Raw genomic sequence first — 19,281 nt, 5'->3', positions numbered from 1 at the left:
CAGCACGGCCAGCAGCAGCAGCAATGCATCTCAGCAGCAGTGCGAGACAACAGATAACCACATGACGCACCTTAGTGCATAATATTCCCGATCGATTGCTCCTTCGGACACAACACAACCTCTTTGCAAAACACACTCACACCCAGGCAGCTTAATCATAATTTGATGAACTGCAAATTCATTGTAAATATACATACCAAATCACCAAACAGTAATGATGAGTGTTAATAGCAAGGTCACCAGGCATTATCAGTGACATGGTACACCTTGGCTAATTGAATACACAGAAACTCGCACACCGTACATTTTTCTAATTGCCAGGACAGGATACACTACGCTGAATGACAGCTACATGCATCAGGGCTAAGCATTCCTTATCTCACCCTCGTTCAGTCAAGATTGTGCCCTCTTTAATAATTTGTACCTATTCATACCTAATTAGTCACCCCACAGGATCAAAGTGAACACAGTGCTTTTTTTGTTTGTTGGTATGTTGGTTTGTTTAGGGCTACTGAGGTAATCCCGGTTTTTAAAGCCAGTCTTGATTGCGTAGTTCTGGAAGTAAAGATGAGAGAAATGTTTGGGAGCAAAAGCTCAGTTTATTGGTAGTTTCCAAGCAGTCAAACTAAAAGCGAACCTTTGCAAAAGCTTTTTTTTTTCTTTTCCTTTTTTAACTGAATGCATGAGAACATATATCCATTCAGATCTAATCGGGAGAGGTCCACATTCCCATTTTGACTGTGCAGAAAAGAGTGGAAAGAGCTCGATTTGACGGTTGCTGGGGGGCAGGAGCAGGCAGACTGGATGACTCAGGTAGCTAGTGATGCCGTGCCAAGTACGATCAGGCAGAGCCACTGCCATCCACACAACTTGGTGCCAGGTCCCAGACTGGCACACTTAAAACATATGGCGCAGTCGGCACGTAGATGGGCTAAAGTAAATGGGCAGTAACAATATCAGGCAGTATTACATGGGCAGTTGGGCACAGAGGAGAGTGGCTTTTTACTGGTCTCACAAACTAAATTGATAAATGGCATCAGATGCACACACACACATACGATAGGCTGGTGATAAAAGTGAATATGTGCATGTAAACCGTCATATTTATAGCATCTAAACAAATAAATTCTGCTTCCTGACCTTGGGTTCTCCAAATGTACAGTATCACAGCTTTCATTACTCTGTCCAGTTTTTATTTTCCTACCTCCATTGTTTGGGTCACAGCAGTCTCTCTGTAATCAAGAATAATGCAGCAGTCTCTTGTTCCACGGCAGGTAACGCCAAAGAGTTGCACTCATGCACGCACTGCTGCCTCCTTTAACTCCTGCAAGCATGTCCTATGACCAGAGCTGTAGTTCTGTAGAGGTTCTGCATATAAACAAGAAAATTGACATCCAAAGAATTTTTTCTTGCTTTCCCCAACAGAAATGAGCAGAATTGTTATAAAGATATATTTTAATAACTTTTCTCTTAAAGTAGGGTTTTATTTAATCACATGCGAAATATAGTTTTTTTTGTCAGATGGGCAAAAACCAAGTGTTTTCAGTCAGCCATTGATTACATGGAGCTGCAGTGACAATCATTTCACACTCATAGCTGTGAAGTTTTGCTGCTTTTCTGAGTTTTCTCTCTGAATATGAATAGCTTTGATTATTGGACTCTGCTGACATGCAGTAATGATTGAAATTAGTATATTGGTTATTTTCTAACCCCATATGTGAACATGAACTAGTGTGGAAGTTTGACTTATTTTGCACTTTATTAGGGGATTGTATTTTAAGGTCAAGTGAACTTCAGAATCTATGTTTAGCTTTTTTTGTGAGACAAATCAGCTCAGTTTCTTTGACTATAACACCATCTGTGCCCCAGATGCCATGAAACCATACACACATGCATGCACACACTGTTGTGGGGTGCTTTTCATTCGGGATGTGCAGTGATATGTTTGTCACAATAAGTGGATTTGATGTGTGTTAAGCTAAACGGATGGACTCGTCTGGCCTGAAAAGAGCAAGAAGCAGTGCAGTGACAAATTTCTCCTGGAGACGCTGCACTAGGAAGACGATCCCTGTTGTGTAACTTAGCACTTGAGGCATAGTGGAGATGGATGGAGGACGAGAAGTGTGTGTGTATTTGTGTGCATGTGTGTGCCCGTTTGAGGATATTTAAGTGTTTTGACGTCTTTATTGCGTGTGAGCAGCTTAAAGCAACTCTGTGAAGGGTGACGGCACGTCATTTTAGGTCATAATAACGGATGCTGCTGGGTTAAGGGCTTACATCCTTAGAAGACTTTCTTGGGATTAAACACAAGTTGAATAAATAAACAGCCAAAGGTCAAGAGTTTAAAGGCTTTCAAAGGCTGGCTTGAGGTTCGTGTAATTTTCGTAGCTGTTGAGAGGAACAGTTACTGAAACGTTAAACTCTTGGTGCGATTACAACAACACTCAGTTGTGTTGTTGTAAATGCCACATACCTGCTTCGAAAGCATGATGTGCTTCTTAGGCTACACCCAATTAGAATGCGATTGTGTAGCTGGTTTTTCATTAATCGGCATCCACACAATGCAAGTATATATTTTATATCTGCTTGTCACAGGTTGAAACACAGCTTACTGGTTATGCTAGTTACAACCAGATGGTCTGAGCAGCCTCTTTCCTGCTTTCCTTCAGACTGCCCGAGTTAGAAGAATAGGTCAGAAAGAGCTGCCGAGGATGCAGCGCTGGAATGCGTCCAACCGGTCAGGAAGCCGGGCCTATGCAGCAGACAGGCATCACATTCAGCAGCTATCGCATTCTCGCAGAGTATGCAGCTTTGGCTGGCCTACATGGCCTCCACCATCTTCTTTAGTCCGACCCAGAAACGGGGCGCGCGAGCACACGTGCAGGCATACCAGTGGCGCAACATGACAATAGCTAATGAAGCGTGTCAGGGAGCTAGCTCGTAAACTAGCCCCCTGCCCTGCCCGTCTGCCCTCCATTACCACCTGCCCCTCGCTCATGGCTGAAAAGAAACATAAGATTACATTTTACTTTCTCTCTTTCCACCTCTTTATTTTTTCTTTTTCCTGCCTTCAGTGTGAGACAGATGGAAGAGGAGGAAGAGGAATCTCATGCATGCAATCTCTCCTGTCCCTCTGAGGGCTTTTGGTGATATTGCAAATGTAAATAACAGTGTCTGCTACATGCACACCCACAGAAACTACCATGAAGTTTTCAGCCCTTGCAAACTAGTCTAACCTGACTGCACAGTCAAAGCTCTGCACTGCAGAATAACTCTGGGAATTTCCACCTCGTGTACTGAAGTCCTATGCGGTTAATCAGCAATAGGAATCACTGAGTCAAACATGCAGCAGAAAGGAATAAGATACCTCACAAGTAGTAAGTCGATCACCAGTGGTCATGTGATCTGGACTTGGGCATCTGATCCGGTGAGAGATCCTCAGTAGGATTTACAGTGTAGGTTCAAAGGTCGTGTAGCGGCACCAGTAGATGCATGATAGGATGATGCTGTCAGTGCTCTGGGATGAAACTTAAATTACTTATTGATTATTAATTAACGCCTTGTATATGGAAATGTAAGCAAAATAAATACATGTTTACCCTGAAAACACACACCTACACTTCTGGAAAAGCTTTTATGAGCTCACGCTCTTCCCAAGCACAAAGGCTTCCGCGTTTGTTTATCTTCACTTCTAACAAAAGCACATTTTCTTTTTCCACTAGTTTTGGCAAATTGCTCACAAAAAAAATTACCACCGAAACTGTTTTTGTTCTGCTTTAAAGAAAGTGGGACCGTTTTCCCTTAAATCCACATGACAACCAGCAGAAATGCATTTTAACTGGCTTGACTTCCTTGTGTGTGTGTGTGTGTGTGTGTGTGTGTGTGTGTGTGTGTGTGTGTGTGTGTGTGTGTGTGTGTGTGTGTGTGTGTGTGTCCAGTCCCTAGTCCCTGTTGACTCAATATGTTTACACACACAACATTCCAGTCTTCCCTGCAGGCCTTTAATTGGTCCTTTCAAATCACCCACTCTTTCCACTTTCTATTTTTTCCAAGCCTCATTCTTGCCCTTCTATTCAATCTCTCGTCCTTTCTATTCCTCACTTTTCTGCTCTATACCTCCCTCTGCCATCTGTTAAGTTGATTCTGGTCTTTTTTTTTTTTTTCCTGTTGGAACCTGATGTTGTGCATCACTTATTATATATTTCATAACTGTTAGGTTGACTGTTTCTTTCCTGCAAACTTGAAACTGTAACTAACAGATACAGTTGCAATAAAATGCTACTTATACATTTTGATCTTCTTTGTTTCTTTAACTACACGCTTTTTTTAATTGGGAGAGATAATAAATATTGCTTTGGTCTTTCCTGTAATTGCAAAATGATATTTTTGAAATGCTAATATATTGTTTACTGCAACCTGCTCTCCTTTAATTCTAACGAGCAGCACTAACAGTGCCGATTCACTGTAGTTCCATAACGATACAGGTCCCTGCTGAAGGAGAAACAGAAAAAGACGAGGGAGAACATTTTTCTTTACATCCCCTATCTTACTGTAAAACGTCTCAAGCTGCAGTGCAGATAGTTAGCATGCAGCTACAGGGCCTTTCCCTCTCATTAGTTCACAGCTATCTGCCATCAGCATATTAGTCTTCCTGGAGTCGATTTTACTGCTACGACACTGTAAGTTATACTCAGCAGAAATGGGTGAAATGGAGGAAGAATGAGAGAGGGGGGGGACATGGAGGAGAGAGTAGGGAAAAGTTTGAGATTCTTGGAGGGTTTGGGGGGTTGGCGAGTGGAGAGACATGGTACGACGATAGCCCTGGGAGAGAGATGATCCCGCAGAGGAATTATAAAGATGATAAAGCCAGAGTGAGAACTCTGGAGAAAGAGACCAGGATAGAGACAGAGAGCAAAAAAACAGCAGAATCCTCAGGAGAGAGGGGCTCGGATAGATAAAGATGATTGGGGAAGGGGGGGGAGGGAAGGATGAGAGGCGAGGAGAGATGGAGGGAGAAGATAGATGGCTCTCTGCAGATTTGCGCAGTGTGCTGGGTAATGCTAGGTCACCGGAGGACTAATCTCCGCTGATGCTGCAGCGCTGAAGCAGTGGAATGATAATAGCCTGTTTGTGCTCTGCGTGTTTGTTTGTGTGGCTTACCATATGCATGCGTGTGAAAAGATAGCGGGCTTGCTTTTGAAGGTACCACTTTTTTTTTTTGGTCCCCTGATAGAGTCACACAAACACACAAACCTGTATTCACGCAGTTCACCCAATCCTCAACGCTGCCCTGTGGGATTGAGTCACGCGTCGGCTGCATAACTGTGAACAACATTCATCTGTTGTGTCTGAGAACACTGTTCAGCTGTTGTGTCTTCCTGACCTGCAGCACTTGTTTGAATTTTTTATTTTTTTCCTGCATCAGCACCGAGTTGGGGGGTGTTATTCAGCTCTGAACCGTGTACCAAAGATTCCATATAATCCTGCATTTCATATCAGTGATACTGTACTGATACAACAAGTATCAGTATATTGTATTGATATAAAAAAGGTTAATAGCTGACCTTTCAGCAGTGAAAAGATCTTTGTGATATTTTTATTGCGTTTTTGTGTGTTGCTGCAAGTTACGCCGATCAGCCGTGACATTACGGCCGCTGACGGGCGAAGTGAATAACATTGATTATCTTTTCATTGTGGCACGTGTTAGTGGGTGGGATATGTTAGGGAGCAAGTGAACATTTTGTCCTCAAAGTTGACGTGTTAGAAGCAGGAAAAAAGGGCAAGTGTAAGGATTTGAGGGAATTTGAGAAGGGGTATATTGTGATGGCTGGGTCAGAGCATCTCCACAACTGCAGCTCTTGTGGGGTGTTCCGGTCTGCAGCGGTCCGTATCTATTAAATGTGGTCCACGGAAGGATTAGTGGTTAACCAGTGACAGGATCTTGGAGGCCGAGGGTCATTGTGGGGAGGGACGGATACTCCGTCTGGTGCCATTCAACAGATGAGCTACTTCTCAAATTGTGAACATAAACAAACATCTGCAAAGCTCAATGAACTGAAGCAACATTGTAGAGCAGAACAGAATTCCTCCACAATGAAGTGAGAGACTGATAAAGTCATACAGAAGACAAATCAGGTTAGTTTGGCTGTAATCAGCTCCATGAGCTACTGGATCATTGGGTTACTTTTTCACAGGACTGCGTAGCGTCTTGTGGAAACTTTTTTTTTCCATATGACTGTATGTGCCTGTAAACTACCTGCCCCACCTTTAACTGAAAGCTGCAAAGAAAACTTAATGAACTGGATGTTATTCTGAGTGGATGTCAGATCCAGAATAGATCCAGGTCTTGTAATCCAGTCCTGTAGGTTTTGTGTCTTCCTGTTGGTGCTGGCACACTCTGCTAGAAGCAGGTGTGGTAAACTTGGCATGTAGTTGTTATGAATATTCTCTTTAGTTATCTGAAAAGTAAATGCAACACTCCCCATAATAACAAGGTAATACTCTGTTTTATATAAGAAGAAAATTACTAAACCAATAACCTGATAATAATCAGTGTTTTCTTTACTTTTTGGGTTGTTTTTTTTTAGAAACCTCCTGTTATCTCAGTCATGTGATAACTGCATATCTGTATATATTAAACTGCTTATTTTAGTTGTGTAATCAATTCTAAATTTAGTTTGTTTATATGGATAGCCAGTCTGGCCAAGGGGCAGCCCACATGGATCATTATTTTTAATTAAAAAGTGAAAGCAGGGTTGGGTTAGGAAACCATTGACACCAGATACACTGGTATACTAATAGACAGACGTTCAACTCATGTTATTACTATGTAATTACTATTACTATTTAGTATCTTAATTGATATTACAGTGTATTTTTATTTGTTTGTAATAGTGATGAGGATGAAGATATGGTAATCGGTCATCAGTGTTGCATTTGTGATATCTGTGTTACATGATCTGAAAAAAAAAGCTGTACATAATAGATGTAGCTTAGTCTGTGTTATGGTATGTTTTTGCTTCAGTGGCTATGTGCTCACATACTCCCCAACCAGATGAGCACTGAGATGGCATCTTAGCAGGGGTGTCACAACCCCATGTGACTTGTGCTGGAATTCAAGGCTTGGTTCGTCTTGTCCATCTACTGCTGTTCTGTGAGTCTGCAGCTGAAGGCTGGAGCTGTTTTCTCTGTTCAGCCATTCGTCCATCTCTCAAACTTGTCCTATGGAGTTTAGCTCATGTCCTGCCACTAAGAAGAGATGGGGTCTGGCTCTTTGTGCGCTCCGGCTGCGCCACAGAGCCCTCCGAGACAGGTAGAAGGGGAATAAAAATGTGTCTAATGGGTGCTAGATTGACAGAACTAATGGGCTAAATTCTGGGGTTTAGTTTGTATGGCTAAGTTTCCAGATTAAGGTCTTTTATTTAATATTTTATTTAAAAAAACAACAACAAAACATGTAAAGTGGAAAAGAATGAGTAATAGGAAGTGATAAAGGCCAGCTGGATTGACAGAATTATTTGGCTAAATAATGATTTGTATCTTTGCACGGGCTCCGTGTTGAGTGAGTGTTTTTTTCACACACAGAAATGGGAAGATGACTGACAAGGAGAGATCAGAAGCTTTGCTTTGGTCCCAGAATAACAATAAGACAAAAATTCAATGCAGAGAGACCAAATCATTCATGTGCGACTGTCAGGATTTGCATCTACACATTTATAAAGCCAGAACAGTAGGACTGGTTAAAAATATTTAAATTCTTTTTTTTTAAAAATAGCTGTAACAGTTGCCATAATCTTAATCTACTAATCTAATAAATTACTAATAACTTAATAACTCAAATATAAGGATTTGGTTGGCTTTTCGTGCTTGATAAAATATCAAGTCTCTCTTTCTTTGTGCCAGATCAGTGTATTTAGGACAACAAATTGAGTCCATAAAGCCTTTGAGGTGTGCTTTGATTTTGTTGCACATTAAATAAACATTTTCTGCAGTGGGTTTCTTTCCAGAGTGATATAGAAATACTTAAAAAATTAATATCTCTTACAAAACGTGGAAGTTTGCAGCGTTTTTTCCCAGCTCAGCTTTGTTTGTGGTTTTCATTTAGTGCAGTCGTGTTTGTCTTTGCATTCATTAGGCTGATTTGAACTGTCATTTCATTAGTGGGGAACTGCAAGCAGGCTTGGATATGTCATACCAGAGAGAGCGAGGTGATCACTGCTATTTATGAGACATCCTTTTGACATTCAAATGTGAATCTTATCACACCTCTGCTTTTCCAGTGTGCTATTGTATAATAATTAAGAAGCTGTGATTTTTGTTCTTTATGGATGAGATATGATTTAAACTAATATGAGGAATTCGAGACCAAGAAAACCGTCTAACCACATCGAACCATAAAATGGGAACATATTACCTCTTGTGCCTCGTGTACTGTTACCTAGTTGAAGATGGGGCAATTTTTAACGAGTAAAGCTCCATGTGAGTGATACGCAGGCTGTGGAGGGACAGTAAATATCTTTTTAAGTCATTATTAATTCCTTAATTTATATTTTTGGGAAAAAGCTGTAGGGTATTAAACCCAAAAAGATGTATTTTTTATCTTTGACACTCTGACTTTTCAGAGAGAAAAAAGAGCAAATTCATCCTATGTAGCAGCAGCTTGACATTAATAATGATCTGCTTCTTTTGGCTGACGGAGCCATTTCATCTTTGCTAATATTGTCAAACTTGCTATGCCTAAAAGGTTTGTAATTGTAGAGACGTGTAAACCAGCTGTGGTTCTTACTGGGAATAGTAGAGTTCAGGTTGATCTGTTGGGCAAATTTACCACAGGCCTTTTTTTCTATTATATATTCTATTAGGGTTTAAAATGTCTCATGATGAACAACCTATTTTCCAATACCAACATATGTGTCATCTGTCAGTAGCATCAGCCAGCTAATATGTTAGTCTGGTTGGTGACGCAACCCACACATGCTGCCTCTGTGCCTGTGCTCTGTGCCTACAGTGCTGTAGTAGTGTTTTACATACATGCACATAGCTTCTTCTTTCTTTTGATGCTATCACTTGCTGGGGGCGGATTTTACCTCCACAATAAGGGGCTTTGTGGCTGGCTGTCGTCACTGGAATGTTTAATATAGAACGCAGAGTAAGTAAATGCGCTGTAGAGAGCGTTCAGCATGTGCTGCTGAATTGAAGCTACAGCAGATACAGTACCCAGAAGCTCTGTGTGCAAAACATGTGGCTGGATGTTTTTGAACTGAGCAGCAGACTAATAGTTTTCAGTTCAAATAAAATGTTGCAGAAAATATACATCTGATGCACAAAAAGACAAAATGTTAATGAAATTGATGTTTTTAGGGAGGTGAACATTTTGATCGTTGTGTTAGGGAAATAGCAGTAAAGCCGTGTCACTCTGCCGTCTGTGTGAACACGCATGTGTATGTCAACTCTCCAGCCACATAGCAGTGTTTCTGTTTTCAATGCAAATTTTATTCCAAGTCAAAGAATTTTCCATGCAGCCACAGACACTCAATGCTGCAAATGTGTTCTGGTGACCAAACATCACTGCATATGTGCACCGTACGGCATTTGCATTGATTCTGTTTGCTGGATTTTGTTGCCTTTCATCTTTGTGTGGGTCTGCATTTGTGCCTGTGTGTATACTGTTTGTGCACGCTCTACTTCATGTATGTGCTCTAGCATAGAGCGGATGTAATGTGTGTGTGGTCGTGTATCCATCAGCTCCCTCTGGGGAATTTTACCAGCAGCTAGTTTAGTGAGTATAAATTGATGGGACTTGAACTCTGTGGCACAGGGATTCAGTGTTTATTCATAGACAGCTGTGGTGTTTTGATTAAATATGGACAGAAGAGCACAAAATAGCAAACCCATTAGAGGAGATGTTACCAAATTATGGCTTACATCTCAAGTGATGGCTACTTAGCTGATGCTTTTGCCCAGAATGACAGAAAGAGAGCACGTAGCAGTGTGTCTGTCTTTTTTTGGTTTATGGAAAGCACATAGATTCTTTAAGGTATTGTATGTTTTTCAAATTGCGTCAGTGCTGACATCTTTACCAAGCTACTTTTACTGATCCATGTGAAGAAATTTTAAGTTTTTTAAGTTGCACAAAAGCTCTGGGAATAATAGTTGGTGATACAAATCTTAAGTGGCATAAATATAAAATAGGCCAGATTTTCACAAGAAGCGCACAGAATTTAAAAAAAGCAGCATCAGGAGCATTACTGTAAATCTGCTTGGTGCTTTTTTAAAATGCTTGCGAGCTGATGGGCTGCTTTGTGTCTGTTCTTTGTCTTGTTGATTTGTCATGTTAGCTCCTCCTGAAGAAGTTGCATAGTTTGGGCAGAAGCCACATGCACAGAAGGCACCTTAATAATACTGCACGGCTGGTGGTACGAAACAGGATCCTGCAAAGTTATAACGTGCTAGAGCCAGAGATTGTGATGTGGGGGAAGTGCAGCCAGTGACGTCAGGACTCATCCTGAAAATAGCGGTGAGATCTAAGTTCTGCACTCAGACAGATCCTCCGGAGGAGAGGAGAGAATGAGTCAGCGGTCTTGCCAACACGGGCTGAGAAGGAGAGAGTGAAAGATGAACAATGAATCAATCAGAGGTAGAGATGCCACCAATGGAATGCATAAGCAGAGCTGAAGGACACCTGCGGTCTCAAACCCACGCCTTATCGTTTTGAAAGTAGAGAACTGTGTTCTTGTTGCTAAGGAATATACCTGTTACCTTGGTGATAATGGGATATGTTTAAGGATGAGTCATCAAGTTTGCAGTCGAGAGTGGTCAGCTGTTTCGTGCGACTTCTCAGTGGTCAGAGACATGTTAGCAATGATTGTGGTGGTCATTAATAATTGGTAGGGGGGATTCCAGGTTAGAAAGTCTCAAAAGACGTGCTGTTGAAGCAATCAAACTGGCCAATCAAAAGGCAGCGAGCAGTGTGGAGGAAGGTGTAATGTATAGTCTTTTGGCTGTGGCTATTAGAATTATTAAAAAGAATAAAAAGATTATTTAAGTGACAAAAATGTATGACATTGCTTTAAAGAGGCGCTCTACCCTTCACTCTTTTATTTTTGAATGTCACATATTTTTCATTGTTGAAGAAGTGCTCAGAATGATTATATCGTAGTTTAGAAATACTTTATCTGTTGTATTATTTAATTACAATTTGTCAAGTAAAAAAGAAAAAATACAATGCATATTTCTCTGAAATGCAATACGTGTGTAAAAAGTACCTGTCACGGGCTGCGTCTGTGACCCAGCATTTTCAGTTTATTTTGTATTTTCATTTCTTATTATATTGGGAACATGTGAAGTTTTTGTTATTGTTAGTGAGGATTTAGTTGAGTTTCTTTCTAGCTTTTTGTTTCTTCTATAATTCCTGATTTATAAGTCCCAGGTCATGCTCATGTTCCATGTTCATGTTTTTTCCTTATAGCTTCTCGCGTGCGCCTGCCCTGAATCATGTTCATATCTTTTGTCACAGCTGTCATAGGTTAGTTTTATCCAGTTTAGGTTTCAGTTTAGTTTTCGTCCCTGTTCACTTTCCCTTGTTTTTTTTGTACTCATGTTATCAGCCTTAATAAATAAAGGGCTTGCTTACAAACTATAACATAAATAAGTAAATGTACAATCCATTGGGCAACAAAAACACCCAACGTGCAAGGGCTGGAATCCAATGGAAACTAGTTAAGGTGTCTCTGTGAAAAGAAAAGCAAGAACAAATAAGTCCAAGACTGGGTAGGCAGAAACATTGACGTCATTTTCACACATTGCTGAAAGTTGCCTCAAACCTTTCAAATGGGAGCACAATAAATACGAACTATCAGCTCAAATACCAAAGTGTACAGACTCTTGAGATGGATTCTCAAATATTTTCTCACAATCGCAGACGCTGATTGTATTCTAATGACTCACTGATCTAACTGATGACTCAGCAGACTGAAAGATGGTATCTGGTGTCTTATCAGGTCTAAAGCAGATAACTAAAGTTGAAGAGTTTTAGTAAGGAGCCTTTGGTATGAAGCAGATTTAAAGCACCAGGTTTTAACTGTTTTTGTTTGATATTCCTCTTTTTGTTTCATTTAAATATTGTATCACATAAACATTCATTAAAATCCCATCGAGAGACATTTATTATACAAAAAATGAGGAAAAAAGAGAAAAAAAATACACATTTGTTTTCTCTTATTTTATATACCAATTATCTAAATTGTTTCTTGTGAGGCTTCACTTTCATATCTTACACAGTTTGTTTAGCAAAGTCTTCAATTTTACTTTAGTTAAGTTAGTTACTTGTTACATTTTGCAAGCGTTATTTGTGTACGTATGAAGTTCTGGTTGATATTATTTGCATACTGAAGTTTAAAAAAAGGAAACTGATGGGGTCATTAACTTTCCAGCAGCAATTTCAGATGAAAAACTCTGTGATAAAAGTTTTCATACTGGCACATATTTGACAATTTATACACTGGTTACAACATACAGTGCTCAAGGAACTCTTGAGTCTAGACTTAAATATCTTGTTGACTGGTATACCTGAACTTATTTTTAAATATTCAAAATTAAACTTGATCAGGGCTTAAAGGAAGGGAGGTTGAGAAAATTCTTGTTTTCTGGCTTTTTTCTTTTCTGGTCAGTGAGCTAATATTAAGCTAATGTGTCATGCTATCTCTGCTGTCTTTGGGCGAGGTTTCACCTTATATTTTTGTAAATATGCTCAGACATGTTGGCAATTTGTGGTATGATGGGGAATTTACTGGCAGGAAAGTTGCTTCACAATTGGTAAAGAGTGTTTGGTGGAATCCCAGTTTCAGTCACCTACCTGTGGAGTTTTTCAAATAGGAGAAAGGTGTAATGGAGCTCAGACACTAGCATCAAGATCTGTTGTTGCTAGAAGTGACCAACAGGATAGTATTATTATTATTATTATTATTATTATTATTATTATTTAATGATAAATTAAAGTGTAATTTTTTTTACAGTGTTGTTTTAGGCCAGAACAGAATTTGAATTGATGTGTACGTCAGTAGTGGTGCGTATTGAAATGTTTTCTTTAGTAAATTCAATTGTAAACTGATGTCTGGATAAATCACACTGGATCCAGTGCACTGGGCTGTTGAAAATGTAACACTGGCTCTATAAATGCCATTGTAGGGTGGGAGTGTGGAAATGCTGAGACTGAAAAAGGGCTGTGCATTTCCTAGTGGGCTCAAATATGTTCTCATGAACACACACACACACATTCACTTGGGTGAGGATGTCAGGAAGCAGTCTGGGCATGTTCGCACACGTAACAAAATGTTGAAGGATGCGAGGCAAATTCTGCACCTATTTACCTCCACAGTACAGGGTTATAACCTTAAGGACTCCTGCCCCAGCCTGTGCTATATAGTCAGATGTATTTGAACAGAATAAAGAAACTTCACAGAAAACTGCATATAATGCCCTGTTTAAAGCATGAATTACTGCAGGAGTGGCGAGTAGGGCTCAGCAGAACAAACATACAACCGTCCTCTTTTATACGAACACAAAAATACATATACCGCACAAAAGGCTGCTTCTCCCACATTGCACTGAGACACGCCCTTGTCATCCTGATAGTCAGCAGCAGCACCTCTTACAATATACAGTTACTTAACAAGTAAGTGGTATGCTTGTAGTGGGGGTAAGAACAATGGTCCGAAACCTTTACAGTACTGCTTAAATGCACCAAGCTCAAAAATGAAAGGGCAATTGAACATTTAAAATTAACAATCAGAATGCCATATGTCAAACCATGCCGGTTCTTACTTTCATGTGATTACTGTACACCTCCTACCACCTCTACTAACCCATAATAACAAAAGAAGTTAGATTGAATGTGATGTTCTTAGATATACTTTCAAATGAACATTTTTCAGAAAAACGTAATTCCAGAATAGAGTTAGAAAAAGAGAGTTTTGAGCCTGAAGTTTGTCCCAATAAAGGAATTATCAGGATAAGACATAGAGGTGGCACAGTCCCGATACATAAAAACTGTTTCACATGACAGTAAATCTGTGATATTAATACAAGGCAATCATCTAGAACAGACAGTTACTGGAGACAGAAACATGCACCGAAAACTTCAAAAACATGAATTTATTTATTTTTATTTATTTCCTGCATTTTTATCATTTAAAATGCATTTTAATAATGACACAGTTCATTCAAAAAGCTCTGTAAATTGTTTCCCCCATGCTGTGTGCCATTTTTCTCATGCTAATATCCTCTTCTTCATTGCAAGTTATTTTCTGTAGACTTTAACCTCAGGGGGTTTTTCCTGCCTCATAATGGTCATTTGGACGGTGACTACACATGCAAGCCTGATTGCTCCAATACAGTCAACAAGTCTGTTTTAGATTATTTGACCCCGAAAAAAATCTTTGCATTTTCCATTTTGTGACCATTTCATGAACAACAATGTGTGTTATGCTTCAGTAAAAGAAACCAGTTAACAATAATTGCTGAAACAAATGTAATTGTTATTTGCCTCTGGCTAATACCTCTTTGAGAAGCACCAAAAATGTCAGTCTGTGTTTGATAAACACCGTAACAAGGAACTGTGAAATAATTGCTGCTAATTTAGCTTAATTTGGGATCCACTGAGTGTTCTTTAAAGCATTTTAATGATAATATTAGCATTGGGCGCTAGTATGTCGATAACGAGATTGCACAAGGAATTAAAAAGATGTAAAGATGTTTTAAACCACACAGTAACTGGCTAATTTAAAATCAGCAGCATACTGTTTTTGCGTTTACACAAAAATATGTTAAATGAAATCTGGGTGAAAATCAACCTACATCCAGAGTAAAAGTATCAGGGGAAAATAATGATGAGGGCTAAAAATACAGCAGCTACTTCCCATACGTGCGGTAGAATTGGAAGCAAATTGTGGTCTTAGTGTGCAAATTGGTGCCAATTAGTGAAGTAAATTGATTAGGACACCTTTAACAACTTAGGGAGGAGACTAATCACAGCTGACTGGTTGGCCTGATACCCCTGGACACTTATTGGATAAGAGTCACTCATTTAAAATGCCAGATGTGGCACATAGTTTACAGACGTTTTACAGTAATGTTACGGACAACTTAGGCAGTAATAACAAAAATAAAGATCAGAATGTTGTGTAAATTCACTTTTTACTTAAAAAGCACACAAATATCAGAGTGTGCGTGTCTTTGGCAGTAATGACTTTAGCTGCATTTTGGTGTTGAAGGACAAGGCTGTTTGTCTTTTTCCTTTCTTTGAGCTGCTCTCTTCTCACTCTCAGTTTTTCTCTGTTTATGTCTCCATTTTGTTCAGATTAACTTCTCTTGTTGTCGGCCTTCTTCTCTCTTTCTGCCTCTATTTTTCTGTCCCTGCTTATGTTTGCCTGTTTCTCTCTCTGCTGAACCTTCTTCTTCTATATGTCTCTCATCTGTCTCTCCATATCAGTCTCTGCACTGCCTGCATAATCTGTTTGACTGTCTCCCTGCCTTTTCTGTCCCTCTGGCTGTCTGCCTCTTGCTTTGCCTCTCGGTCTCTGTTTATTTCTCTTCCTTATTTTTTCGTCTCACCTTTCTGATTCTTTTTTTTCTTTGTTTCTTGTTTTTGTGTTTTTTTTCTGTCTGCTGGTTACTTCTGTATTCTGTCATGGTTTCTCCTCTGCCCGTCTTTCAGACTCTGGCGTCTCTGCTCTTTGTGTTTTTACTGCCTGGCTCAGCTCCAGAAAGTTATGGGGGCTAAGTGTTTGTGCAGCCAATGGCAAGATGGGCCGTATAAAAGCACTGATCTTATAGATGTGATGTACGACACTCTACGTGACTGCTTTGATAAAGAAGTAGCATCCTACTGCAAGGACACAGCCTTCGACTGCTTGTGTGTGCGTGTGTAAGAGAGAGACAGCTGTAAAATACTAATCAAATTTCAATGCCAAGTTATCTGTCACCTTTAGCTGCCACGGTGTATCTGTGTATGCATGCATGTGTTTTGGCCAATCTCATCAACGCTTTGAGTCCCGGAGTACCACCAACTCACCACCCCTCCTTGCTCTACAGTTGCCGTGGCAACATACCAAGAGGCTCCATCATGTGTCTCTGCCTGTGACCACATTTTTATAACGGCTCACAAGCTACGGCTTTGTGTGTTTGTTGGTTTGTTTCGTTGTTTTTTTTCGCCTTAATTTTAGCATCTGATCATGCTGAAGGTACCGTGAGGTGATGCTGACTACAAAGTGTTTTGGCTTCTGCTGGCCTCTGCTTTGATGTCTAATTCAGTTTTCCAGAGATATCATTCAAACAGCGAGCTCTCTACAAGGCAAAGCTTCCGAAGAAAAATAAAGATTAAGTGCAGATTTTTCACTCCCTTTTCCTAGCACTGATAATAGTGAGTGAAGGTTTGTTTTTTTTTTTGTCTAATCCCAGCATGTTGCATATGTATGTTTATTTTTTTTAATTCCTGTCTCTGTATAGAGAACAGCTGGTGTCATGTAGCTCAGGTGTTTATCAGTATCCATGCCCTGCTGATGCTGTGACTCCATTACCTGGTTGGTTGTCGTGGTGCGACTAGACTGGAGTTCATATTTTTCCAACTTGAGCAGCAGATGCTATAAGCGCGAATGCACAAAATGAACCACATAAAATGCAGCGCATATTTTTTAGTCGCGCTAATTGTTCGCGCGAATCAGACAGAAAAGCGTTTTCGCTACGCAAATCTGCTTCTGATTTGTCGCGGGACCCGCAGTCGCGCTTCATCGCGCTCCTCCATTGACTTTACATGTAAACCTGACTCTTTGGTTGCTTCTATCGCTTTCGGTGTGTAGCACCAGTGTTGCCAACTCCTCAGTAAGGAAAATCGCTATTGGTTGTCCTAAAAGTCGCTAGAAGTCGCTAAATGACGTCATAGCCTAATTTGCATAATTGGACATGCTAATGTAATTGTAACCTAGGTTGTTGGAGAGAGAAATAACATCGTGGAAGAGACATAGAGTGAGTAAAAAACGTCCTAAATGCATTTAGAATTTATTTAGAACTACAAATTAAATTTATTTTAGCAATTATTGTTTTTTGTAATGTCACAATTCCAACCCTGCTGCTTTGGCTTGGACCAGCAAAAGTGACCCGAAATTGGCCCTCAGGAGTAGTTACTTTGTGTGTGTGTGTTTGTTTATTAGTAGTTTTAAACCTTGTGATCGACAAAACAGCATAACAGTAAAAGAAGAACTGACTGAATAAGAGAAAAGTCGCTAAGGGGGTCTGAAAACTAGCTAAATATAGTGACAAAGTTGCTAAGTTGGCAACACTGGTACCACTGTAACTGGGAGCTTCTTCATCAAACACCAGTATTGGGTTGGATGACTTCACACACGGTGGTGTGGTTCTGAGGGAGGAAACTGCATAGACGCCAAAATGTTTTTGTATGAAGTGACCACTAGGGGAACTGTAGTTTTTGCACTGATGGTTATTGGTTGCTGTTTGGTTTCAGATGAAATGGACATAAACTGCCACGCATAAGCAGACAGAAATTTGTATTCGTAGAATGCTTTTATGTTAGCTAATGTACATTTATCATTTTATTTATTTATTGCTGTTTACTGATTTGTAAGATTGTTGATCTTAAAAAATGTTTTAAGATCAACCCGCCTTGAATCAATCTCCCCTCTACTCAGACAGTTTAATACATTTTGTGTTCATGTGTGCTAATACTAGTCCTGGCTCCATAGTGTAGTAGTGAACATATTTGAATAACATGCCCCATTTTGAGACAGAGAGGAGACACAAATCGCTGTCTAGAAGAAGCTCTCCCATTTTTATACATATCTATATAAAGCTATATGTAACTAAAATCCAGTTATTTAGTCAGATGTGGTGTCTGTCTTTCTCCTCGCACTAGCAGCAGCAGCATTGTGTTGGCAGAAGTTTGAAGAGCTCCGGCTTTGCTGTTCACACTGTGCCACACAGCGTGCCATATGGTATGGTGGCTATATAACATTATGTTAGCTCAGCACAATATTTAAACATCTTTTCAGAGTTTTATCGCTTCACATCATTGTTTAGCTTCTTCAGGCCTCAACTTTACTGTTTTTGGTTCACTCTCGCTGCTCTTATTGGCCATAGATGGCAACAGTTTCAGCAAGAAATCTGTGAAACTCTTGCTGCACGCTACCTGTCCAAGTCCAAAATTAAAAAATGGAGATGTTTAGCTATTACAGAGCCAGTTATTTCATGAGATTTTAGAGGTCAGAAGCAGACTCAATATTAGACTTTCATACAGCTGGCCCAGAATTAAGCTCTGTAGCTGTTTCATTTGTGAAATAAGTAACTCTTTACAAACTCTTTTTTTCCTTTTGTGCATTTGACTCGTGTTTTGTACTTCTCTGTGTGTGTTTTGCACTAAACTACAAAAGGATTGCGCATTAATTCGACAGAGAAAAATGACACATACAAAATGTCTTATGTTCTGTACATTAGCTTGAAAAAAACAGACTGATGCATGGCACAAAAAGTGTCGGTTTGGCGCTGATTTAGTGGAACCTTCCCAGTACAGAAATATTGCAGGCATGTGCTCAAAATCTACACAAACAGCCACATGCGCCATGGCAGGGTCCCAAAGCAAAACGGTGAAAACTTTGTGATCAGTTATTGTTCCGTGCCCTGGATAAGTGTGCCAGCTAAATGCTCAAAATGTAGCCAAGCCAGGAGAATAAGTCAGCCTGTGTCCTGCAACCTATTTAGCGTTTCTCCCTCTCATGGGTTCAGTTCTGTTTTAGACAAGGGAAAGGAAGTGGAACAAGGTTGTTAACTGAAAGAAGTGACTGTGGAAATGACCCTAGGAGCAAACTTTGTCTGACCTATTGACTGTTTCTATTCGGCACTATATTTTTCCAGGATTTAAAGCTTTATTGGAGGGGAAACATTAATTTTTTTCTGCAGATTTGTGTCTGAGGATAAATGTGATTGGCTATAGTTGACTGTGTTTGAGCTATAAAAAATATCTGTCCAATGGTTTAGACTGACTGATAACTTTATACAGAATCGAAATCTTCATTATTTCAAAAGCACAAGAAAAGTATACGCAGTCCTATTCAGTGCAAATAAAACAATCTAAATATCTTATTAAGCTTTTATTCTATGTATAAATGTAAAAAAAGATAATTTTTAATAAATGAATAAGCTGTTTAAAAAATAATGTTAAAAAAAATGTGTATATATTTATTCGTGTGTTTAGTCATCATTGATTTCACAGTTGTT

General features: G+C 39.7%; 1 protein-coding gene across 11 annotated transcripts in view; it reads left to right on the top strand.

The window, feature by feature from the left end:
- Positions 1-19,281, top strand: part of srpk2 (SRSF protein kinase 2) — a 75,773-nt gene that overhangs the window by 28,824 nt on the left and 27,668 nt on the right. For 3 of the 11 annotated variants that reach the window (XM_080874681.1, XM_080874674.1, XM_080874677.1), the window contains exon 1: positions 7,167-7,312. The exons of the other annotated variants lie outside the window; for them this stretch is intronic. In XM_080874681.1, coding sequence (XP_080730807.1) covers positions 7,224-7,312 — 89 coding nt within the window. In that variant the 5' untranslated portion in view covers positions 7,167-7,223. Of the gene's footprint in view, positions 1-7,166; positions 7,313-19,281 lie in introns of those variants that run through there. 11 annotated transcript variants of the gene reach the window in all.

The sequence above is a fragment of the Rhamphochromis sp. 'chilingali' genome, assembly GCF_963969265.1.
Source record: "Rhamphochromis sp. 'chilingali' genome assembly, chromosome: 2".
Classification (NCBI taxonomy): Eukaryota; Metazoa; Chordata; class Actinopteri; order Cichliformes; family Cichlidae; genus Rhamphochromis; species Rhamphochromis sp. 'chilingali'.
Note: the sequence above shows the minus strand (reverse complement) of the source record. Positions and strands in the feature narration are given on the sequence as shown.